The sequence below is a fragment of the Chlamydotis macqueenii genome, chromosome 13 (assembly GCF_036417535.1).
Source record: "Chlamydotis macqueenii isolate bChlMac1 chromosome 13, bChlMac1.mat, whole genome shotgun sequence".
NCBI classification, from domain to species: domain Eukaryota; kingdom Metazoa; phylum Chordata; class Aves; order Otidiformes; family Otididae; genus Chlamydotis; species Chlamydotis macqueenii.
The window spans coordinates 14513374-14538844 of NC_141568.1; the positions used below are offsets into that span (position 1 = coordinate 14513374).

Sequence of the window (25471 nt, forward strand, 5' to 3'; positions counted from 1 at the left end):
GTGCTGGAGTTTAACTTGGTTCAGCTTGCGTCGGTCGATGGAAGGTGCTGTTATTCCCACCCCTGTTGCTGTTATGCTGCAAACTTCAGATTTCCTTTTTTTCCTAGCATATTAAACCCCCTTATGGCAAACCAGTTCCCCGAGGGTGGGTTGGTGAGGCGACCTCCCCTCTCTCCAGGGAATGGCCATCTCCCCCCCGCCTGCCACCTAAAAACATAAAAATTGCAAATGGGCCACCTCACCCATTGCACAGATCAATGGCTCCTTGCCCCGAGGCTCCTGGCAGCGAGTAGATCTGGTGGGACACCATCACACTCCATAAAGGCAACAGCACCCTGACCGCCAAAATCCTCTGGCCAACGTCAGTGCCACCCTGTCCTGGACCCGCAACATCTCTGCTGCGCAAGGCCCAGCTGCGAGCAGGAGTGATGAGAAAAGCAGATGCATGCTGTGAGTATGAGTGTGAGTCTTTGATTCCCAGGGTGACTTCAAGGCTGTCCCAAAAAATATCCTCACGGCCGGTCATGGGGCACGGTCGTGGGTTGGTCCGGGGACGCGCTTGCACGCTGGCTGCTGTTGGAAAGCCTTCGGTGTGCAAGCGAGAAGCTCAATTATCACTGTCCTCGGGGAAAATTATTGCTAGTGTCATTGCAAAAGCTCTTCCTGTGAGGTCTGGTCACTTAAACGTGTGATTCCCACTCTCTGGAACGTCACCCCAGCTGTCCCGGTCCCCTGCCAGCCCCCAGGCCGGGCAGTGTGGCCTGGATCGTTGTGCTGTGCTGCAGCCCAGGGGGCTGAGTGGTTGCTGCCATCCCTCAGCTGGAAAGGGGGACCCCGTATTTATTTGCTACCGTTTATTTCATTAACCGGCCTGGAGCTGGCTTGGGGGAGAGGAGCGGGGACGGGCTGCCGGCAGCCTTTGCTGCGGGATGGCGCCGAGCCTAGGGCTGGATCCCTGATGGGACATGGGGCACAAAGCCGTCCTGGCTCTCCTTGGCTGGCAGCCGCTGCTCCCCGTGTTTAACGCCGGCACTGGGGGATAATCCGCCAATTCTTTCCAGTTCCTGACAATCCTGTGTTTAAGGATGAATTAGTGCCGGATCCCCACAGGGTGGCTAAGAGGATAAACGCCGGACAGGCGCCAGCCACGCACCACGCACTGCCCGTCGCTCGGCTGGCACCTCCGCGGGGCCGGGAGCGGGGGTCTCACCACTGCGGGCCACTCCGCATCGTCCTCCGGCACGGTGATGGGAGGTGGTTGGGGAGCTGGGGGGGCACCGAAGTGGTGCTTTGCCAGGCTGTCATGGCAATGGTGACATTGGTGTGCACCAAACTGCGCCGCTTTAATCCAAACACTCTGGGTGCTTGATCCTGCATGCAGAAAGATGCCCTACACATGTCCCATGCCCTGGAAGATGTCACCGCACATGTCCCACACCCTTGGCTATGCCACCATGTGTTCTGCACACCAGCATGTGCCACCACACATGGCCTGCACCCCTGGCTACGCTGCCACACGTGTCCTGCAGCTGGAAGGTGTCACCAGATGTGACATCAGAGCACGTCACCGCACAACCTGCAGGCACTGATGGCTCCGAGGAGCCGGAGCTGGGATTTAAGGATGCCGGGCTAGGACGGGCCTGTGGGTCACTGCTGCTTGGTGATCCTCCATGGTGCAAGGGTCCATAGCAGAGCACTGCCCTAAACCCTCTGTCACCATGTCACCCCTAGTCTTCCTTCAAGGAGATGCCTGCAAGGCTGAGAGCAGTAGGGTGATGGCAAGGACGGGCATGCCGACCACCGGGAAAGCTCTCTGGGTGCTCTGAAATTAGGACAAGCAGCTGGTGTCTGTCCTGTCATTGGGTTCAAGGGTTTGGGACAATCCTGTGGCCATGTCTCACCATGTGAAGGAACAATGTCCCCTTCCTGCCCCCAAAACAAACGGCAGGCTCCCCACGCACTGGCCAGCACCTTAAGGCAACTGCCTTGGCTAAAACCCACGGTCGTTGGATGGGGGGGAAAAGGACTGGTGGTCCCCGGCACCGGGCGTCTCTGAGCACCCGGCGTGCTGTGAAAACCCCATCGCTCCGGTTATGAAACTCCAGCGACCTACTTTACACTCCCCGCTTTTGTTCTTAATTCCCAGATATGGCCGCTCTCCAGATTTTGCCCATCAAGGCAAATTAATTGGAGTAGATCCTAATTTGCTCTCTGCTATTCTTTGGGCAGAAGATTAAATGCTCTGCAGACATTATCTCCCTCTCTCTTTCTAGAGACAAACCTGAATTATTAAAAAAAAAAGAAGTGGATAAAGGAAGGCCGAGTTAGGTTGAGTTGATGTTTGAATTCACTTTTTGTAATCGCAGAACGGACCAGGGAGGACCCTGTGTCCCCGGGCAGCTGGAACCAGATGGTGACACTATTCTGGGTACCCGTTTGAGCGGGATGGCACACGTGGTGTGGCGACACGAGGGCCAACCTCGCGGCAATGCCGCCCACTGCCTTGCCACACGATGGATGAATCCTCCTTTCCTCTGCCCAGGGAATTTCTTGCTGATGAAGGTGCTGGCCAGGGAATGACTTCTCGTCCGCGAGGACTCACTTGGGTTTCTCCAACAGGATGGGCTGAAGCCATGCCAGGGCCACCAGTGGAGATGGGACAGCTCCTTGCCCTCCCACAGTCCCCAGTGCCCCCATCCCAGTCCGATGTCCCCATGGAGGAGCGCATCCAGGCACCAGCCATGCCAGGCAGAGCTGCCTCCAGCATCGCCGGCACCCCAGCGCGCCGAGGGGAGAGGGAGCACTGGGAGCCGTGCGTAGCCTGGAGGACACTATGTTGCAGGGCTGGCTGCTGTCCGACCTCATGCGGGGATTTCTGCGGGGCCAAATGTTCAACTTTCCATAAGGAAGCACGAAAAGGCAACCCCAATCCCCGCGGATTGGATGCAGCGGGAACGGCTGAGCCAGAGTCACCTCTGCCGTCAGGGCCGTGCTCAGCCCCCAGCCTGGCACCCCATCTGTGCTTAGCTTTGGGGCTTTTTTTTTTCCCCACAGAGGCATATGGAAAGTTGGATTTCTTTTTTAAGCAGCTTTAATTGAACATCCTCCCTCTCCGACCTCTGCTCAGCCTTGCTGGGACAACCTTGAGCTCTGTCCCGGCATGGCCGCTGAGGCATGGGCTCAGCGCCGTGTGGGGCTGGGATGTGGCTCGGAGGAAATCCAGGTTTCCCGCTTCACCACATTCCCATTCGATGGCAGACAAGGGACACCGCTCTGCTCTGGGACCTTCCTAGGGCCCAGCACAGCAGGAAGCCCCAGGCTTGCTGAATTGCCCCGTGCCCGGGACGGGCAGCAATGCTGGAGGTGGTGCCAGCCGTTCCCGTCACTCCGTTGGAAATCACAGCTCGTTGTGCCCCAGTGAGACTCCAGGTTCGGATGGCAGCGGTGCAGGCGGGTGATGGATGCAAAGGGAGCTCTGGAGGTCTATGGTCTGAGCTCCTACTCCAAGCTGGGTTTAGCCCAGCGCTGGAGCAAGCTGCTCAAGGCTGTCTCAGGGGGAGCTGTGCATCTCCAAGGAGGGAGGATGCTCCACCTCTCTGCATACCCAGCATCACCCCGGTGGTCCCAGCCCACCTTTAGCAGCTTCCACAGGAGAAGTCATGAGGAAACTGCTGACAGGAGAATCAAAACCCTAAGGGGAACCAGATGGTGGTTCCGAGGAGGGAGCAGCCAGGCTGCAGGGCCACCTCTGCTGCTGCTTCTTTGTAGAGATCCCTGCCTCGATGGGCTGAATCCTTCCCATGGCGCTGGCGGCAGGCTGCGGGTCTTGTGGGGGTAAGAGTCGGCAGGGGATTTCCGAAGGTGCAAGCAAGGAGGAGCAGGGTGAGGCTCCTTGCTGAGGAGAGCAATGGCTTGGAAGGGAGGAGGCAGAACCAGGTGAAAGTCAATCAAAAACCAAGCAGATGACAGCCTGTTGACAGCAGGACGAGAGGCTGCAGAGCCTCCCCAGCAGCAGCAGCCGGCACCCTCAGCAGCAAGACGCTTACCCTGGTCATGAAACATTTCTTGCTGGAGAAATGGCTCTGGACTGAATAACGGGTTTAGGGGTCAACTAACACTGACCCCAGACTCAAATCGGGTGCCCAACCCCGCAGGCAGCAGATCACATAGATGACAGGAGGGTTCCCTGAGATCCCTGCCTGCTCTTGGGCTCCATCACAGGTTTCACATTTCCCCCAGACCTTCTGCGGTGAGCTACGGGTCCTTCCTGGCCTCGTCCCTGGGTAGTTTGCTGGGCGGATATGTCGGCTTTGTGCGGATGTCTGGTGTGATGTTCTCTTGGCTCCGGTAGGTCTCAGAGCACTACCAAGGCATAAATAATACAAGAAAGAGCTGCTCTGATTGAAATTCTCAGAAGTCAGTGACTCTGGCCCAAGAGTTCGATTCGTGTTGGCTCTATGACTTTTTTGTGCTGACAATTAGCAGCGGTGATGGACCTGTAACTGCCTCATTTGATGTTCTCAGGAGACGGCCAGGAACCAAATCTGTGAGGAAGTGACTAATGGAAGATGCAAAACCCTGAGGGAAAACCATCCTCGCGGAGGCGTTGTCCCTGTCCAGGCAGCTGTGCCCGAGGTGAGACAGCCCAGTGTTGTACGCCCATCCATAGCAGCTGGGCTGACGAGGAAAGGGGCGCGCTTTTTAATTTGCTGATGGCACCAAGCTGGGATGACCTTCAGAAATAGCCTAAAATAACAGGATCAGCTTTAACAGAGACATGTGCAAGGCTTTGCACATCGGGCACAGGCTAAGCCACGTCCCAGGGACAGCGCAGGGACCCTGCGGCCGTGGAAACATCTCCGGAAAGAAAACGGGAGGGTTACAAGGCTGAAAATGCACCCCACCATGCTGTGCGGGGAAACAAGAACAGGCTCATTGCTCTTGAAGGAAACTGTACAACTCACCGGATCTGCAGAGTACAGCCCAAGCAGCCCCTTCTCAGACCTGTCACCGGTTATTTCCGTACCTTACCTAGAATTACACGGGAAAGCAGCTGATGACAGCAGCATGCATCAGTAGGTATAACTTTTATTATGGTGTGACTTGCTAGGCATTGAAACAACCGAAGAGCCTGAGAGTATATAAAATAAACACAGCTATTTTTAAACGCACAGTAGGAGTGTGAAAATAGCCCCACTTCACCCAAACTGCATCGGGAATGACGTGACAGCCAGGCTGGAAAACGAGCCCGACGGTGTTGCGTTCGCGTGTTCCCCGGAGAAAGCGGCGCCGTCAGCATCTCCACAAGAAGGTGTCACCCCTCGGCCCGCTGCTTTCAGGTCACCTGGGGCTGAAACGTGGAGCGCTCGGTGTGAGGATGGCGAGAGGCTGTGAGGAAGAAAGTCCAACAGCGGTTATGAAGGAAGCTTTGTGGGTTTTGTGGCACATAGTAGCCAGGGGAAAGAAAGGAGAAAGGAATGTGCCTCGTTATTCTGTCCCAGCTCACAGGGACAGGGTTGGTTGTTTTTTTTTTTTTTGGTGCCAAGGAAAAGGGCCGATGCTTCCGGGCGGTTTTCTTGCAAAGGGAGCGTTTTTCCAGAGCCCTGCAGCCCAGCGGGGAGCCCTCGGAGCCGCTCGGTGGGAGCAGCTCTGCCAGGCGCCGCGGGGGATGCGCTGGGGCCGGGTTTGGCTCCGAAAAGGGAGGCGAGGAGCGGTCCCTCCTCGGGCAGCGGGGCACCGTGGCCGCCCCTCGGGGGCAGGAGCGTGGGGAGCGGGAACGCCATGCCTGTCGGGGGCCCTCTGGGACCCACAGCGCTGAGCGGGGGCCCAGGGCCCGTGGGGCTGAGGGGGATGCGGGGCTCTGTGGGGGCTCCCGGGTCCGTGGGGCTCAGGGGACCCCGCAGCCGGCCGGTCCCGGGGCGGGGTGTTCCCGGCGGCTCCGGCAGGGGGCGCTAGAGCGCGAGCCGGGCCTCGGCCCCGCCCGCCGCCACCGCCTCCGCCAATGGGCGGGCGTGGTGTGTCCGCCCCCCCCTTGCCGCCCCCCCCCCCCCCCGCCGCCTCGGGCGTCCGCGCGCTTGGTGATGACGTCAGGAGGCGGCGCCGAGCCGCGGGCCGGAGTGGGGCCCAGGTGAGTGCGGGACCGGCCGCTGCTGGGCCCCCCCGCCCCGCCCGGCCCCGGCCCCGGCCCCGGCCCCGGCCCTCCTCTTCTCTCGTCTCTTTTCCCTCTCGGGCTGTTGGCGGCTCGGCCCCGCGGCAGCGGTAGCGGTGCGGCCCGGGAGGGCGCGGCGGGCCCCGGCCCCTCAGCCCTGCCGCTGCCCGGGGCCGCGGGTACGGGCGAGCCCAGGAGGGAGCCCCCAGCGCTGCCTGGAGCGTCCCCTCGCCGGGCCGGGCGCGGTGCTCCCCAGGCCTGGAGCCGAGCCTGCGGGGTGAGCTACCGGCACCGGCCCTGGGGCCCCTCCCTGGAAAGGGTGGGGGGAAACCGGTCTGGTTGGAGTTAAGTTATGGAAAATGAGCCGAGTTTTGGAAACCCCGGTTGGTTCGGCCGATTCTGGGCTGCCACCGGCTCTGGCACGGCTGCCTGCAGTGCCGCAGCAGCCCCAGCCCTGGGCTTCCCCTCAGGAACGCAGCGAAGGCTTACGCTGCCTGCCAGGCCGCTGGTAACTCAGGTCTGTGTCAGGCGATCAGGGGCACTTTGAAGTGCGTTAGTTACACTAAAGGTAAGGTGCTTTCAGGCCTTTTCCCCCCAGTATGTAGTGCTGGCATAGGTGTGACTTGAAGGTTGCTGTGTGTGAGCATTTCTTGACACAGTTAAGAACTGGTATCTTAAAATTTCCTTCATGCCATCTCATAGCGAAGTGAAATTAAATAGCTTCAAGTCCAGAGATATTTAATTGGTGGCAGAAGGCCTGCTAGGTCTGGGATGGCTTAGGTGGCTGACACTCCTCCACAGCGACACGCTCAGGTGTGAAACCATTCAGGCCCTGATTTTTTCAGAGAGGGGGTGGATGCTTCTGGATCTGCAGGAGCTGAGGCATTGCCCTGGGGAACTGTGGGATGCGATGCGCTGGTGGTCCAAGGAGAGACGCAGGTGGACATTGAAGTGTAAAGTGGTTCCTTCTCACCGCTTACAACTGCAGCGCAGGCGTGCCCTCCTCTCTCAGACGGTTTGGCACCTGCTGAGTATGTGGTCTCTGCTCGAGGGGGCCTGTAATGCCCCATTTCTCTGATGTGTTAGTTCCTTCCCCCAGCTTCTTGGTGGTTATGACACAGGAGCATTTCCACCTGCACTGACGTGGAGCTAAGTGTTTTGTTGCTGACCACAGCGTGTGGCTCTGGGGTTCTGTAGGCTTCACTGAGATCCTTATGCGTACGTGAAAGAGTCACTGATATACTGGTAGCTGATGCCTGATCTCAGTTCGTGTTAGTAGTGGATTTATATACAACATTTTCAAGTTCAGTGTCTGATCCTTCTCCTTGATTTTGTTTACAGGTGGGACGTTTTACCCAAGTTCTCTTCGTGTGGAATTACTGTTTGCAGATGCTCTCATTCCATTTCTCTGTTAACTTAATGTGCTTTAAGGTACAATAATGCTGGGAAGCACTCTCTGTGGGGGGCATTATTCAGCACTAGCTATAGCATTTTATTTATTTTTTTGTCACAATACTTTAGTCTGGATAAGCACCCAGTTACAGGACAACCCTCAATGAAAGGCAGTTAAGCTTTCTATGAAATTGGTTTTTATTTCTACTGCTTGTACCTTAGCATAGGCCTGTTTGTGCATGGTTGTTGTGCATAAGTTCGTGGTACTGTCAGGAAGATGTACGTGGGAAGTTACTTTGTTGGTGTCTGATTTTAAAATTGAATCTTAACTAAAGCCTTGTTTTCTTTCCAGGTTGGATGTAGAGTCTAAACTGCTTCTGGGTGTCCCTCTAAAACCTTTCTTGTTTCTCCACGTAATTCTCCTGATGGAAGACCAGCCGGGGTTCCTTTTCTGCTCTTTGTGCTGAATAGTTGCTTGGAGAGGTGAATGAGTGAGGATACGCTTGGTGATGGTAAGGTGTACAATTACATTTCAAGATTAACAGCTTTTCTGTAGCCTTCTGTGAAGGCTCAGACATGATATTGACGGGCTCTGAGCCAAAGAGTAGAAACCTGAAACTGCTTGGCTAACTGCCAGAGCTCGTACAGGCAGTTTCTCCATCTCCTAGCCAGTCATGTTTTAATCAGCACCTAAAGACTTGCTGAAGTGCAGCTGATTTGGTTCTGCTAGAACACGGTGTGGTGAGCAGGAATTCCCTTTGCTGTAGTCTGGAACAGCTGGTAGGAATTCCACTTCCTACACTCAGTTCCGTGTGGGGAAACAGAAGTGCCACTTGGTATCTGAAGATGCAAAAGAAAGCAAAGCAGAGTCAGGATGTTAAAATATGTCAAAGCCCATCTTGATTTCTTAGGGTTTGGAGGGGGAGGGAATTGCCAGCTAAAAGCTGCTCTGGCTGAGTAAGGGCTGTCTTTTTACAGAGGATGCAGTGAGTTAACTGGTAAAGTGCATCTTAAAAACACCGTGCCTCTGTCTCCATAATCTCTGTCTCCCCATGGTTTTGTTGATCCCCAGAAGCAAAGTAGTGAGATGTTTAAGACACCGGTATCACTTAAGTATAAAGAAAAGCTTAGGAAGATTTGTTAAGTGAACAAGTTGCTAAGATACTTTCTGGAGTTTCTAGTGAGAAATTCCAAAACGATAAGATTTGGAGTGGCTGCTGTCTTACAAAGTTGAGCAGATTAAGCAAAATTATGGAACACACTTGATTCTTTCCTTAATTTGATTTTTATTAAGCAATTGGGGCTCGGCAAGACCTCCAGCGGTCTCTTCCAACCGTAACCATTCTGTGACTGAAATTCAGTGCTCAGCTGGGAGCATTACATGAACTACGCTTAATTAAAAGGGATACTGTTCAATTTCCACTGACATCTGTTCTGACTGTGACGGTGTTTTTATAGACGCTGTCTTCACTGGCTTGTGATAAAAGCAGCAAAGCACTGCGCGTGCTTTGTAGTAAAGTACCATGGAAATCCCAAAGTCATAGTTTGTGGTAGTGTGGCTCCATTGAGACAGGAACCAGTTGCTTTTATTTTTTTTTTTACCTGTTTGAAACTTTGCTATACTGGTTCCTATTTATCTGTTTCTTCTCATTCTTTTCCTAAGGTTCAAATGTGGGAGTTGCCCCGGGTGTGGTCGCTGCTGATGCTGCCCTGGGAAAATGCCTTGATAAGGAATTAACACCATTCAGTGATGGGCTGTGGGACAAGCAAAGTGCTTCCCGAGCCCCCCAAAGATGTGCAGCTAGACCTGGTTAAAAAAGTCGAGCCTTACACAGGCCACAGTGACATATACAAGCATTTCATCAAAGATGACTGCGGGACTGTCATCAAAGCTGGCTCTCCCTCACCTCCGCGTCATGCTAACCCCTACCCTGGGAGCCACCTGCCTGCCCACGTGGACCAGCCTGAACCCCGCAAGAACAAGGTGGCTAAATACCGTGCCAAATTTGACCCCAGAGTGACAGCCAAGTATGACATTAAAGCTCTGATCGGGAGAGGGAGTTTCAGCCGCGTTGTGCGGGTGGAACACAAGGCCACCAAGCAGCCCTATGCAATCAAGATGATAGAGACCAAATACCGGGAGGGGAGGGAAGTGTGCGAGTCGGAGCTTAGCGTGCTGCGGCGGGTTCGCCACACCAATATCATCCAGCTTATTGAGGTGTTTGAGACCCAGGACCGTGTGTACATGGTGATGGAATTGGCCACCGGAGGAGAATTGTTTGATCGAATCATTGCTAAAGGTTCCTTCACCGAGAGAGACGCTACGCGCGTGCTGCAGATGGTGTTGGATGGTGTGAAGTACTTGCATACGCTGGGTATCACACACCGGGACTTAAAACCAGAGAATCTGTTGTACTACCATCCGGGAACAGATTCCAAAATCATGATTACGGACTTTGGGCTGGCAAGCGCTCGGAAGAAGGGAGATGACTGCCTGATGAAAACCACGTGTGGGACCCCGGAGTACATTGCTCCCGAGATCCTGGTCAGGAAGCCGTACACGAACTCCGTGGACATGTGGGCGCTGGGTGTGATCTCGTACATTCTCCTGAGCGGCACCATGCCCTTTGAAGATGACAACCGCACCCGCTTGTACCGGCAGATCCTGAAAGGAAAGTACAGTTACTCGGGCGAGGTGAGTGTGGTGAGGGGAAGTCCAACAAGAAGCGCTCCGTAGGTGGGTCTTTGCGATGACCGGAAGCTGGCTGTCATGTGCAAGGCAGTTACATTACCAGGGTTAAAAAAAAAAAAATCTGTGATTCTGATTCCGGCTTTTAAAAGCCTTCCCTGTTTTCTGTCTGCTTTCAAAACTGCTTCCAGTGCAGCACAGTGAGCTCTTTTAAAAAATGTGTATATGAAGAAAGGAGAGATCTCTTCCTGTAGAACAGAACTGGGATGCTTGTGGGTTTCTACCTGGGGAGACCTCAGCCGTGGTAAGCTGCTGTTCGACGTTTCATTGTTGAGACTCCTGCCAGGGTGAGTATTTGAAGTGTAGCATGTACATACCTCGCCTGATTTCTGATGCAAATCTAAGTGTAGTCTGAAAAGTACCTTTGCTGAAAAACAAGGTTATGGCAGACAGAGTGTCACTACTTCTTAGATCTGGAGGCGTGAGCATTTCTGAAATTGATCTGCATTATATCCTGGGCTTGGTATGTGACAAAATTGAGGACTGAAGGATAGTTTTATTAAATAGCTATGGAAAGAGGAACCTTGGGGGATAGATTTTAGGCAGAAGATGGGTACCCCTGCCCTCCCGGAGTCCCATCGCTCTGCAGAATTGCCAGGTGCCAGGCTGACACAGCTCCTGCTGACTTGCTTCTGGTCATGGTGGGAGATCTCAGTTACCAGGTGTAGGCATAACCTCACTAAGAGGCACGCTTACAGAACGTGAGGGTATCCAAATTTGCAAGTTGTCTTTCTACCTATATTCCTCACTGGCAATAATTAAAAAATGAAGCTTTAATAACACTGTCTTTAATAAGAGAAGAGAGTGTTTAGATTCCTGAACACTGTGCCTTTCTGAGATGAAGCCTACTGGGAAAGTGCTAATGAGTGGCTAAGTTTGTGATTCTGAAATGATAGTAAAATAACTGTCAGAAAACCAGAATAATTTAATGATTGTTCTCATATTTTTAGATGTGACAGGTATGTTGGCATTTTAATGATGGATGGAAGGAGTCTAACATGTTAAGTTTTCAAATGTATGAGAAGGAACTGAGGTTAAACCCTTCTCAACATCGTCTTGATACTCGTGATCAAAAGCCAGTTGGTAGGAGGAATTAGCGTTCCTGTTGCGGGTGTCCTTGCAGTGCCGTGCCCATCATCCACCTGCGTTTGAATGATGAGTGCATTTCTGTTTCTCCCTGGGAAAAAAACCCAAAAACAACAGACTTAAAAAGCACATGAAGGGCAGCGTGAATAATCAAAGATGTGGACTGTTTTGAAGAATGAGTGAACAGACTGAGGCCCTTCCTCCATCAGATAAATATTTGGGGGGAGCTGTGACCAAACTTGTACAGGCATAGGCAAAACGGGGAGAGTGAATAGGAAGGAACTGTTTTGAGCATTCCCGGGGCTAATTTAATTCTGTGTTCTCTGGTCCTTGTGCCAGAACTGAATACTTTTGAGAAATTTTTATTGCAACGAGGGCCATTGGATGTGTGTAGGTTGTGTACACAAAGGTAGCACGTGTGCCCCAGAGGAACATCAGTCTATATATTTTGAAAGTGCCAATGCATGAGCCTGAAGCAATTTACTTGTTATCCCACTATAAATTACATACTTTAGGAGGCTGTTATGGATACTGAGTGTGACATGAGTGGTTGTTTTGGAAAGCTGTAGATGTTTTACTCCTTGGAAAGCAAATATATGTCAGCCAATAGCTTTTATGTTTTGACCAGATGCTTTCTGTTCTCCCCGAGCCAGGGAAAATGGATGCTTTAATTTACCAGTGTAATTAAGCCTATACCCCTAAATTGCCGATGTGTTTGACCGTAACCAGGTATTGGCAGGAGATGCAGTAACAGACTGTGAGTAAATTCTATGTGGAAATGAAGTGAGCCAGGGATTTGGAGGTGTCTGGCTTGCTTCCCACAACCTTGCCAGCTTTCTTAAAGCCATCTTCTGGACTTTTAAATGTTCCCAATTTTCTGATGTTCAGAGAAAATTGCTCTTTTTTTTGTGTGTTACACTGGACAAAGTGGGAAGATGTTAGAAATAAGGCTGTTAGTAAGTTTGTCAGAATAATTGAAATGGCGGGAGCCCTGAGTCCTGGTTTATTTGGAACAAGAATGGGCAGAATATTGGACTGGGCTGTAGAATTGTCTGTCTGATAGATGCAGAAGCAATTTCAGTGCAACAACTGCATTTCGTCTCTGTAATGTGAACTTTGAGGATGTGAAAAGGAAAAGTTAAAAGCCTGCAAAATAAAGTGCCCAGAGAGGACAGCTGGAGCTGCGCAGCTGAGACAGGTTTCAAGAGAGAAGGGAGCTGTCTTCCGAGCTGTATTGCCATACTGTGTCACGCAGCAGCAGTGCTATGAGTTTGCTGAGCCCCACTTCTTGAAAGGTCTGGCCTCAAAACCTGGTCTGAGAGGACAAAGCAGTATTCAGAGAGGAATAGAAGGCAAGATGCGCACTGACCTAAGAAGGAGCTCCATCTTCTTGAAAAACAAGTGAGCTCATGTCCAGCTAATGTAATTGCTTTCTGACTGGGACCCTCTTACCACCTCTCCTGTTGCTGGAGTGTGAGGTCTGTTTGAAGAGGCTATTAGAGGATCAATAGGAGAGGTCTCCCATAATAGCTTATTCAGGCACTGCTGACATCACTGCTCTGATTATCTCTTCTGTCTCCTTCTGTACTTTCTGAACTGCTTGGAGTAATGGGCAGGGTGAGGAACGAAGCAAAGCTGGCTTTGTAACCTGGGATGCTTTTTTTCTGAGCATCTCTGAGTGCGGGTTACATGGGCTATTGAGGCTGCATTTGATGTAGCCTGCTACAGTGTGATTCTTTTTCACTTGTTTTGTTAGAACTTGCTAAAAAGAAAATTTGGCAATATTTTAATTGAAATCTTGGGCATAAAACTGATTTCTGGGGATCACTTTGTAGCTTAAAAAAGTTGTCTGAGGAATAAAGCTGGAATTCCATTCACAGTTTCCTTTGAATTTGAAAGTGCAGAAATGAAGATCAGACCATCGTTACCCTGCTAAGACAAGCTTGCTCTGGTTCTGTTTCAAAGCTTGTCCTTCTCTTGAATGTTGATACTTTTATGTCGCTTTACACACCGGGGAAACTTAGTGGAAGAAGTGGAAGATAATATATGTTGTGGATAAATTGAGAAACTGAACTAGGGGTTGTTCTGGTTTTGATATCTGGTCTGGGCAAATAATTTCCCCTTGTGGTCTGTCTTCCTGTTCATAAAACAGATTTGGCTTTGTGGTATGTTCACCATAGGTGAGGTTGGTGGGTGCCGGAGTGGGAACACCTCACCAAAAAACTTGTTCTAAATAATGGTGCCAGTGGATACATTGATCAATATGGTGTAAGGATCGAGACATGTTTGATACGTAAGCCAGTTGGGCATTGCAAGTCTGTAGGAGCTCTGCAAGGGACTTAGCAGCCATGCAGAGAGAGGATCTGGTTTTGTGTGGCTTGGATTTTCCACTGGTGTTTAATGAAGTTGCTCACCAAAGGCTCTTGAAGGAACTTTGCAGCTGCAACGTGACAGTGGCCTTTGTGTGGATAAGGAATTTGCTGAAGATAAGCACAAAGTTGTAATTTGTGATTGTTTCCATGGGGAAAGAAAAACCAGTCAAGTTTGAAGGGTCTGTTCCTTTCTGCCCAAAAGCAATCAGGACAAAATTTGCTAGTGAAGTTGTGTAGTTGCTGATGATACAGAGTTCTTCAGGTGGTGAAAATGAGGGCTGTGGATCTTAGAAGTCTGCTTGAGTTCAAAGAGCAACTGGAGAAATTAAGACAAATCAATGGAGAGAATGATGTTAAGAAGTCCTAAGTATGGACAAAGAGGTCCCTAAGCCACACACTTTTGAGGCTTGAGAGTGCTAATTGCAATGTAGGGACTGTTTCTTGGGCTCTCCCTCTGTATCTGCTGTTGGCTGATGTTGGAGACAGCATACTGGACTGGCTAGATCTTCGATCTGGTAACCTTCCATCCTGTTAGAGGTGCTAGTCTTTCCTTCTCTTTTCATCCCTCAGCGGGGGCTTCATCCTCTTTCGAGAATTACTGAGCTGAGTAATAGGCAGCCTGCAGAGCAGATAATGCTCCAGTGCTGCGCGTGCAGCATTTAGGGCACCTGCCTACGTGCTGGAGACGTTCAGCGGTCCCGTTGGCCATCGATGGAGCAGGTACTGTGTGTCGCGTGTGGTTTTGGCTTGTGGTTTGGAGACAGCGTTATTTAAACCGGGTTTGAGAATTGGAAATCAATTCCAAGGCTTAGCAACTCCCACGGGCTAATTTTACCTGCTGTCTAATGCTCCCTTGGGAAGGCTAGGTGTGGAAAAAGTGAGGAGGGTAAGCACTTCCTATTAAATGGAAATGTTCTTGAACTCTTTAATTATGATCCGGTGCTGGAGTTCCCCTGTAGGTGGGTGAAAAAGCAGGCAATGTATACGGATTAAGTGGTAATAAAAAGTGTGTTTTGCAGGTGATAAAATTAGTTTTAAATTCCTCTTCTCCTGCAGAAACATTTCCTTTTTTATTGCGAGGAGTAAGTCTGTCTTGATATTCTACATCTATAAATGAAAATGTGTGAATTGCCTTCTGCTTGTGACTCTGCCCTTCTCTGTTTGGTGACTCATTCAGATTTGAGGCATAAATGCAGAACCTCTCCAGCTGTCCTGCCTGGCTGGCTTGGTCCCCAGTGCCCTTACTGTGGTGGCTTCATTCTTTGACAGCTCCCCTTGCCAGTTTGTTTTGCTGTTTAGGATTTTGCTTAGTTACTTTCTTTGCACTCCCAACAACATCCCAAGACACTGTCTTCCCATACTTCCCCTGTTGCTTTTGCTGTCAGATGTGCAAAGGTGACAGCAGTTTTGGGATGGCTGCTAAAGGCCCATGTGCAAGTGTTTTGAGTTTTTCTGATCCTGTGAGCGTGTGGTGCCTTTCCCCGCTGACTTCGCGTGGAATACGGACCCGTCTGTAGTTCCAGAAACATGAGTGTCCATCACATGGGGGCATGTTTGGAAACATGTCCCCTTCAAGCCGGTGGGTCCTCCTGTGGGTCTTCACCAAAATCTAATTTTTAAGACTTGCTCATTCTTCATTTAAAAACTGGCCTTTTCTCTCTGTTTAAACAGCAAACCCTTCAGCCAGTTTCTCACTTTGTCTGAACCTTTGCAGCATCTTTTTCTCCTGACTTGACAAGTACATTCTTGCTCTGTTCTCGCACATGCAGATCTCTGCTGCATCATTTTGGTATAGCTTGTTTCCTTGGCCAAGTCCATGCCAAGGTTTCTTCTGCATCCCTTTATTTGGATTACCTGTGCTGTCTACCTAGGCTTTTTTGCAATCTAGGTTCACCTGGTCCATGGCTGCTTGTTAGCGAAGATTGTAATGCTGAAAGGGAGTGCTGTTAAACTGTCCCTGACATGGATGGCAGCTTCCAGGATGGTCAACAAGGCTGGAGACTTGTTCATATACATAGGCTTCAAGCAGTCATGTTATGGAAAAATAACTAAGATGCACATAAAAATATTGTATGTAACAATTTCATAGTATTTTTGTAGCGATGTCACCTTTTGAAGTTACATCAAGTCAGAGAGCACCTATTTCTAAACCTATATGCCATTATTTGTGATAACTTTTTGAAGAAACTAATGACATTCATGAATTGGTTCTGCTTGTTATGTTGCGACAGACTGGCGAGCGCCAGTCTGGACAGCATCAACCAAGAGTTGGTCTGGCTTCCTGCAGTACGGTGTTGCAATGCCTACCACTGAACTGAAAGCTGCGGGAAGATCTAGGCACAAAGTGACCTCAGGACGTCTCTGGTCCAAACTCCTGTTCAGAGCAGGGCTAAATGTAAAGCTAGATGAGCTTGCTTAGCACCTTGTTCACTCATGCTTTGAAAGTGTACAAGAATGGTGGTCCTGCCCTCCTGTATATCAACAGCTTCTCCAAATCTTGGTCAAAAGCAACCAAGAAGCAAGTACTAAAAATTTTAATGGTAAGAAGAGATTTGGAGCTCAGGTGGCTTCAGAGCAGAACCAAAGGAGAGGCTTAACGTGGCTGTATGTGCATAGCATTTCCCTTTTCTCTTCCTGAACACTTAGCATCTTAATGTTCATCTGCCCCAGCTTGGAGTTGAATGTGCCAAGTTAAATGCAAGTATTGTATCAATTCTGCAGATACTGCTGTGGATGGATTCAGGACAGAAGAATGCCCTTAATTACACAAAACAGAAAACATCTCTCCACAATCCCTGTCACTTTGCAGGAGAATTCAGTCAGTATAGGACAAATATGCTCAAATTTTGGATGAGGCTTTTTAAAGAACAGTTTTGCACTGATGCTACTGTAGGTGTGATCCTTGACTGACTGGCTGCTGGTCCTGGAATGGTTCCCGTGTGTTTGCACTTCTGGTCACTTAGAATTAATTACATATGCATAGGTAATTAAAAAAAAAAAACAAACAAACCTCTCTTTTGTTGTTTTGATGACAAAAAGTATAACCACTAGAAAAAGCCAAGTTTTTCACAATGTATTAGCTTTTTCTATTCCATGCTTTGTTTGCCCCAGAAATGTGTCCATGTTTTTTCCTGCAGTCCATAACTATAGCTTTGTCATGTATCGTAAAGCTTTGTGTGGTATGTTACATGCTGATTAAGTTGGTTATAGGGTAGCAACTGCCTTGAAAGGGGGAAAGCTCTCCCTCTGGGCATCTCCTCTAGTACATCTCCTGTTTAAGATAGGCAGTAAGGCAGCCTGGCTTCCCTGGGTTTGGACTAGAGTATGTCTTCTGGAAAACATTCAAAGCAGATTAAAAAAAAATGCCAGGAACAGAGAAGCACCACTGCCCTCTAATGTTCCCACTGGTCCTTTATTTTTTTTTAATACAGGAGTTAGTAATGTATCCACAAGAGGCCAGGAAAGCTAGCGTCTGTCTCCCATTTATTGAAGATTTACTGTTGCATGGTACCCTGTGCTGCCCTTTGCTCTGAGATGCTCCTTGCAAAGCCACCACCTTCTTCTGGAAGTTCTCCATTGGCTCCGTGCCTGAGAAGGTCTGGATACAGCAAGACTCCTCACTCGTGGGGACCCCAGCCGGTCGCCCTGACCCATGGTGTTGCCCTCCCTGACTGTGCCAGTTGCTCTTTAGATGCATTGGAGACTTTTTTTGCAAGACGGGATCATCACCTTGGCCTCTGATCTTCCTGCCAGAAGAGACAATAGATTTCAAACCAGAAGGGTGGCCAGTTTTTCAGTCTTCTCCCTAGAGTTTGAGTGTCCCAAGCTGTTGAAATACAGCATAACAAGGAAAACAGGCGCAGGACAGTTGAAGGCAAGGTTTTAAACAACATTTGCAGTACTTATTTGCATGATCATACAAGTCTCTGGGCCCTGTTTTGGTCTTCATGGGGGAAGAAAGAGTTCTTTACTTATAGCAGCTGCTCTGTTTTTTTCCTGTGAGCCCCATTAGATGACAGAAATGCTTTGCAATAGTCCTGTTGTTAGAGAAAGGCGTGCGTTTTTTTTCTAAAAATTAGAGGGGATTTTTTTCTTCTGTGTAAGGAAGAACTGTTTTTTTTTTATATAAATTGCTGAGCCCTTTGCCTGGAAAAAAGAAAAAAAAATATCAATTTACAGAGGAATGTGCTTTTGCATTTCGTATGGCTGTGAGAACAGGGTGATTTTTAAGTAGAGCAACAGGAGCGTTGGCGAGATGCAGTCAGATGGCCCTGTTGAAAAGGGCACTATGCTTTGCTTTGAAGAGCTGAAACACTTGAACAGGATGAAAGTGTCCCTCTCCTAGCATGGCACAAAGCAACGGGGCAGCCGGATAAATGTGCTTCTCTGAGCTTCTGCTCTTTCTTTTCTTCTAATGCACCTGCTTAGTGGGCGTGAGGATAGGTGGGTTTGTGTTGCTCCATACATATCTGGATGCTGAAGTGTTTGTCCAGATCTCTCCTGCTGCAGAAGCAGACATCTTAGGCTTTCTGAAACACAAGAAGATCAATTAAAACCTGGAAAATCCTCCTGTATGCATCAGTCCCGCAAAACTTCAGCGTGCTGTATCGGAAACCACTTTATTTGCAGGTAAAGAAACACCTTTTCTGGTAAAAGGACTCTGAAACCAATGCATGCATTTAAAAATCAATTCCCCTTCACTTTGGCTGCTTCTTGAGAATTTTTTTGGAGGTTGTTTCCTCTAATGGAATTGGTGTGTTGCAAGGACCTTTCTCAAATCATTCCTTTCACCTTTTTACTCTGTACTTCAACTTAGGTTGCAACTCCTATCAGTGAAGATAACTCCAAATCCTAGGGCAGAGCACGCAAGGAGGGGGATGGTCTTTCTCTGCATACATTTTCCATTTCCATGCAGCTACAGCCTGCAACACCCTGTTAAGGGTTTATATTTCACGGAGTCCTGTGTGTCATCAGGTCAGTGAATTTTCAGAGTCGGTGCCTGGCGGTTGAGTTGGCTGGGCTTTCCCTTAGTTTGGATTTGCAGTTTCTGTGGCTGGAAGCATCTATTGAAACAGTGAGGTGGAGACACCACGTGCTTCACTGTGGTGGCTTGTTTGTGTTGCAATATTTCAATTTATTTTGATGTATTGAGCAGAGGAGACCAGGGAGGAAACTCTGTCTGAGCCTCAAAGCCCCTAGAAACAAAGAAAGCAGGGAGTGGATCTCCATGGAGAAGAGGAATGTGTCTTTACCCAGTAATTTTATGCACAGCCTGTTGTCCCTAGCACTGCTCCTCATACCAGCAGTACCTACAGGTTCAAGACAGGGTGAAGGAGAGGAGCTGAGCATTTCAGTTAAGATTTTTGGGTGAATATCTGGGTTTGGGGAAGTGGCACACAGCGTATGGTGTGTAATTATTGTAAGGATGGAGGAAGGCAGGAGCCACGTCCGAAGGAAAAGGACTTGCGATAATGCTGTGATTTGACGTATTACGTTTTCATTCCTGCATCTGTGTGCCCTGTAAAATCCTGTTAGTGCCAGAATAGTATTTCTGCAGAATTAGGGATGTAGGGATAAAGGGACACTGGTAGGGTAGAAAAAAGAATATTAAGCTCCCTCTGTGCAGAGTATTTGTTATTAACAGAAAGGATTTGAACTGTCAGCTGCCATTGATGTCTTTACAGTTCCATGAAACTAAACTGGGTGGTTTCCTCTTTTATCTTTGGCTGATTTAATCCTTTGCTTTCTACCTGTGGCTCGGATGTTTTTTCGATACCTTAGTGGAGCTGTGTTTTGAGTAGCAAGATGTGCTGCTGAACGCTTGTTTGCTTAGGACCAAGGTTCAGCGAGTGAGAATATATGTTAGTTCTGCAGCAGGAGGAGCTGTGATCTGCAGGAGACCACTCACTGGGAGGATGGTTTGCGCTTGACCTTGCTAGCTCATCTGCATCCAGTGTTTCCCTTGGGTTTGTAAATGGGCTGTGTTGCGGTCAGGATGCAGGAGGATGGGTAATGCCTGGCTGCCTTCTTGTATTTCCACTAGGGAATGTGGCAGAAAAGTTGAGTTTCCTTACAAGACCGTGGGAGGGAGAAAGAGTAACTGCTTACTGCAGCTCTACGGGCTTTGAGAGCTGATCTCTGCAAACCTGACCGCTCTAAACAGTACTCTGTTCTTGTCCCCTTTGTTGGAGATCATTGCTATGGGGTGGGAGACTGCTGCTGGGCAAAGCTGTGTTTAGCGTCGAGCTGCTCCTGGAGATGGGCTTGAGCTAGGTGCAGCCCTTGAGAACGTGCAAGCGCTTGTTCTGTCACTGCTGTGACACACATGGGAGTTTGTCACAAGTCGTGGGGGGAGTGGGTGGGGGTGACATCTCAAACTGCTTCAGGTGGGTTTGCTAGGCCTGGTCTGCCGAAGACCTGAGGGTGCTGTGGCTCCAGAAGATCGTATGGAAATACAGGAACAGCAGCGCAACTCTAGAGGCACAGGGAGCCCTGACTGGCCTCTGTAAAACATTTCACAAGCGAGGTTTCAGGTGAGTGCTGGAAATGTTTTGCACTCCGGAGAAAGCTACAGCATCTTACTCTCTCCTGTCTGAGCCACAGGACTGAGCACCAGACTTTGAGGTTTTGAAGAACTGGCACCTGGCCGTAGCTCCAGCTGCTGTCCCTGCTGCAGGTTAAGAGCTGGCTTTAATCAAAACAGAGCTCTGCAAAGAAGGGCTGTGAACACACACCTTGTTGCAAATAATTTTGTGGCCTGTAATTGACCCTGCCTTACAGGGAGGCAGTTTGGCCTGGTTTATTTGGAACAATCTGCTGTTGGAAGATGTGCCAGATTTCCTCTGACCAAATTTTGGGACTTCCCTAGCAATTACAGTGTGCTGTGGGATGAGTCAAAGGAGGAGTTAACCAGCGTACATGGCATACGTAGGAAGCCAAGATTTTTATTTCAGAAAATGAAGATCTTTGTTCAGCTGCAAAAACTGTTTTGGGGAGCTTCTGTTGGTGCTGAGCTGGAGGGCTAAAAAGGTGTTTCCTGAGACCGCGGTTTTCTTGGCAGTGTCTTTACCTAATCCCTGAAATCCCTAAATCTGACAAGATTGCAACTGAAGCTTTCAGGCTGGCAGACACGAGGGAAGTGGGTTAGCTGTTGTTTTGAGCTGGAAGGGGTGGCTCAAACCAACAGCAACGCATCCGAATTCCCTGTTTTGGAGCATGAGCGTCAGGGCTGGCTCTTCTGCTCGCTCCGTTCTCACCACCCTGCTGCTTCGCCCTCCTGCTGCCCCAGGCGTGTTTTCCAATTGTCGTAGTTCAGCCCCGATCAGGACCAGACTACGCAGTCTCTCTCTCGCTCCCCCCACCCTCCGAGAGAATAGGGGGAGATGATATAAGAAAAACGGCTCAAGGTTTGAGATAAGGACGGGGAGAAATCCTTAAAGTTACCGTCACGGGCAAAACAGACTCGACTTGGGGAAAACTATTCATTTATTTCTAAAATTAGCAGGAGAATGAGACAGAGAACAAGATAACCTCCCCCCACCCCTCCCTCTTCCCAGGCTTAACATTATCTCTACCACCTTCCCCTCCCGAGCGGCACGGGGGGGGAAAAGGGAATGGGGGTCGCGGTCAGTTCATCACGCGTTGTTTTACGCCGCTGTATCATCGTTGGGGGAAGAACTCCTCGCATTCCTCCTCTGCTCCAGCGTGGGGTCCCTCCCACGGGCCACAGTCCTCCGTGAAACTGCTCCGGCGTGGGTCATCTCTTCCACGGGTGCAGTCCCTCTAGAACAGCTGTCCCAGCGGGCCCTCCACGGGCCACAGCCTCCTTCAGGCCTCCACCTGCTCTGGCGTGGGGTCCTCCACGGGCTGCAGGTGGATCTCTGCCCCTCCGTGGACCTCCATGGGCTGCAGGGGGACAACCCGCTCCACCATGGTCTTCACCACGAGTTGCAGAGGAATCTTGGCCAGGAGCCACATTACTCCTCCCCCTCCTTCTGAACTGACCTTGGCGTCTGCAGCCGTTCCTCACAACAGGCTGGTAGATGTCTCTCAGGATCTTTTTTACATCTTATTCACTTCTCATCTCCTCTCCACTTCTTGCAGCCGGGCCGGGCCGAATTGGGCCCAGTCGGCTGCCCGGCGGGAGGCCAGAGGGTGAGGCCTGCAAGGCCCATGAGGCTCGCGCCTCCCCCTCTCTGCCCCCCGCTCAGCTGCTTCACATCTTCTTTTTTTCCTGTTTTCCCCTACTTAAATACGTTATCGCAGAGGCGTTATCACGGGACATTCTGCTACCAATTGGCTCGGCCTTGGCCAGCAGCGGGTCCGCCCTAGGCCCGGCCGAGTCCCCTGAACAAAGGGGAGCGACTTCTAGCAGTTTCCTACAGAAGCTACCACCTTAGGCCCCCCTCACTAACAAAACCAGAACACCAATGCGCTGCTTGTTTAAGTGGATGCTTTTATGGATTTTCCTGAAAACTGAGCTTTTACTAATACACCAGATTAGTGTTGATTGGTGAAATGGGAGCCACAGGGAGAAGTGGATGAGAGGCAGAACGTTCTGGTAGTGGCTGTTAAGAGATAACTGCTGTTAATGCCGCGTACACCTAACTGCTGGTGTCCACATATGCCTGGCTGTGTGTCTGTGGCTCGTGAACTTCCATCAGCACGATACACCCTACGCATCAAATGCACCCAGTGTTTCAGGCACTTTCGGTGATTAACCAAGGAGCTTGATTTCGTACCTAACATAAGATAGAATGGAGCTGTCTGAGAAGGAAAGTAGTTGCATGTTTCCTACCTTTGTCCTTATCTGAAGAATAACTTACAAGAGATTCTTTCACAGTCTGATCATTTTGAGAATGGTTATGTAGCCCAGACGTAAGAAAGGTTTCCTTTTATAGCTGGGATGACTCGAAAGACTCTATATATTGTTATATCAGATGCTGATACGAGTGCATGAGTTTATCTCTTTCCACTGAGTCCTCTGGGGTTTTTTTTTTTTCATTTGCTTTTAGCTGTACAAGCTTCAGGAATTCTTGGTGACATTCTTAATGTGCCTTTTTGCTGAGGAGGCTGATTTGGAAAAATTAAGGAAAACTCACTTGGCTCTTGGATGAGAATGTAAAATTGTTTCATGGCATAACTCATCTTCCAAAATTTGTAGGAGATCCTGTACCTCCAGTGTTTGACACAGAGGCTTGGCAAGGATGGATCTGGCATTGGAGGTTTCTTTAGCTATTTTGTTAAAGTAGGTCTCCGAGAAACCCCTGTTTGGAAATGCACTGTAGCAGTGATAACCTTGCTTTGGAAACCTGTGTGCCTAGAATGTATGCCAGGCCCATGGAGCTCCCAAATAGTCAATATGGGTAAATTCAATGAGTAAGTGCAATCGCTGTACTGAACCAGAGATGGTGAATTACTCACATCTGCAGGTGAGGGAGAGGCAGGATTTGAACTGTTCCTCATCTCCTGGAAGCGAGGAGCCTTGTCTTTTCCCTGGCTCTGGGCAAGCAGCTTTGCCTCACATGTATCAGCTGATATCAGCTGTGTCAGTGAGCGAGGAGGGGTTTGGCACCAGGAAAAACTATGCTTCCTCGCTTACTGCTACAAATCTTTTTGTCCTCCTCTGCCCTTCATGCTGAGCAAAGCTTCTTTGCCTAGAAGCTAGGAAAATAATGTTCTCCGGTCTTTCTGGGGACAGAAGCCAGCAGGCAGGTTCTGCAGCACGGTGCTTTCAAACTCTGCCAAAGGTGAAGCAGGGAGAGCGTGAGGACCAAATCTTGTATTTCCCCAAACCTATTATGTTAAAACTGGCATTTACTTACTGGTGGCTCATCAACAAAGTGTAGTACGTAGTGAGCGTGATTCTCAAGAAATTGCCAAAGATCCCGTGGTGTTTGGGGCTTTATCGACTGACGCAGCTGAGGGAAGGAAGGGTGTGTTCTTTATATTTGCAGGTCCCACTGAATTGGTGGGAGGACTGCAGCGTGCCTTGAATTCCAGATGGCCCTAACAAATTTCAGCGATTCAATAGCAGGTGAAATTTAAAAAAAAATAAGAGTAAATTTGTGCACAAAAATAGATGAAGAACAGAAGATTAGGAGGTGTTGGCTTCTCAGAAAAGGATCTGCCTGTGAATCATGAACTATTATGTGAGACAGCACTATCACACTTGTGGAAAAAGACGAATGCGCTGAGGTGGATGAACAGAAAGACAAGACTGTGTGTGGTTAATCCTGCTGTACTTAGTGGTTGGTGCAGCATGCCAGGCTGAAACTCTGACACTTCTGGGCAGCGGACTTCAAAAACTCCGCGGGCTAAGCAGGGAGACTTGACAGAAGATCAACAAAAACACTCATGAGTCAAAAAACCACAATCTATAGAAGAGCAAAACATTTTTTGACTGTTTGGCCTGAAGAAGGTGTCATAGCAGTTTGCAAATCGCACAAGGTAGCTTCAAAGAAGAGAAGGAGTAATCTCTTTTCCAGGTTAAGTCAAACAAGAGCTTTAAATTGCACTTAGAAAGATTCGCATCAGACCTTTTACAGCACTAGTGTCTCCTACTCCTAAAAAAAAACTATCCAGAGGATTGCCGAAGCTGTCTCGAAGAACAAGTTAGGCAGTCTTCTGTCAGGAATGATGCATCTGCGGTGGATCCTTTGGGGATGGTGGGATGTGTTGGGATGATGCCCGGACATCCATTGCAGCCCTGTTTCTACTCTGATTTCCCAAGGAAGCAAAGTTGATGGAACTGTGCTATCTGTTTTTCAGTCTCCCACAATTAACTCTTTAAGTTCAAAGGTCGGTTTCAGCCCACTTTGAGAGAGCTGGAGAATCCAAAGACCTGAAGTTTCTGTGGATTTCCTAAAAGTCAGTGGCTCATCATTCTCTTGTGAGCACCCAGGGCTTGTGCATCAACAGCTTGCAGCCTGCGGGAGGGAATGTATGTGTATGCAGAAGGTTATAAGCTTATCTGTTCATCCCCCCACTGCACTAATTGGTGTGATAAAAGATATTCTTCCTCCCTGGGGAAGGTTCTTCTTCCTCCTCGGGGGCCACCGTTTCCTAGTTAAACTGTTACTCTGAATTGCTGTGGAGAAATGCCTATTAGCTTCAGTTCCAATTTTTAGCCAATGCATCTCTTAGGATGATAATTCAGAATGAGAGAACATCATTCAGATCAATTTTGAATTTTCCTTTTGAGAATAAAAGCACTGAAGATGTCAGGATACCCAGGTGTTGTGAACAGATTGAGAAAGGTATTTCCCAGTTTAGTTACTGAAAATCCCGTTGTGAACTGGTGCTGCAGCAATGCCTCTGGAAGTTTCTGGCTGTTTCCCCTGCTTCCACTTTTGATGGCAGTCTCCAGCAATCTGTACTCTGACCTCATCTTTTCACCTGTGTTCTTCCCAGTCCGGATCTCTTGACCCCAAGCTTTCTCAGGCAAGGTAGTGGTTGAATCCCCGTACGCCTAACTGCAACTTGCTGACACATTTTTAAGAGATGGATGTGAAGCGATCCAAGCTTAAACGTGGTATCACCCCATTTTAACATGCCGGTTATTTCCCTGGAAGTTACAGTTAGAAGGGCTGTCCCTGGCTGTAGGGAAAAGCTGTGTGTTTGTTGTTTTTGTAGCTGCTATAGTTTTACTGCATTGTTCTAGCTGAGTCCTTGGAGCTTGTACAGGGAAAGTCGGCTGGCTGTTTCCATTCCAAAAGCTGGGTT

At 49.4% G+C, this 25471-nt stretch overlaps 1 protein-coding gene across 3 annotated transcripts in view; it reads left to right on the top strand.

The window, feature by feature from the left end:
- The first annotated feature begins 6108 nt into the window (after window positions 1-6108).
- PSKH1 (protein serine kinase H1) overlaps window positions 6109-25471 on the top strand; it is a 29808-nt gene continuing 10445 nt past the window's right edge. Inside the window, exons 1-5 of one of the 3 annotated variants that reach the window (XM_086757877.1) lie at window positions 6321-6425; window positions 7490-7579; window positions 7893-8052; window positions 9204-10235; window positions 17179-17841. In XM_086757877.1, the coding sequence (XP_086614003.1) occupies window positions 9291-10235; window positions 17179-17280 (1047 nt within the window). In that variant the 5' untranslated portion in view covers window positions 6321-6425; window positions 7490-7579; window positions 7893-8052; window positions 9204-9290 and the 3' untranslated portion in view covers window positions 17281-17841. Of the gene's footprint in view, window positions 6128-6320; window positions 6426-7489; window positions 7580-7892; window positions 8053-9203; window positions 10236-17178; window positions 17842-25471 lie in introns of those variants that run through there. The other 2 variants (XM_086757876.1, XM_086757875.1) reach the window with 2 other exon arrangements.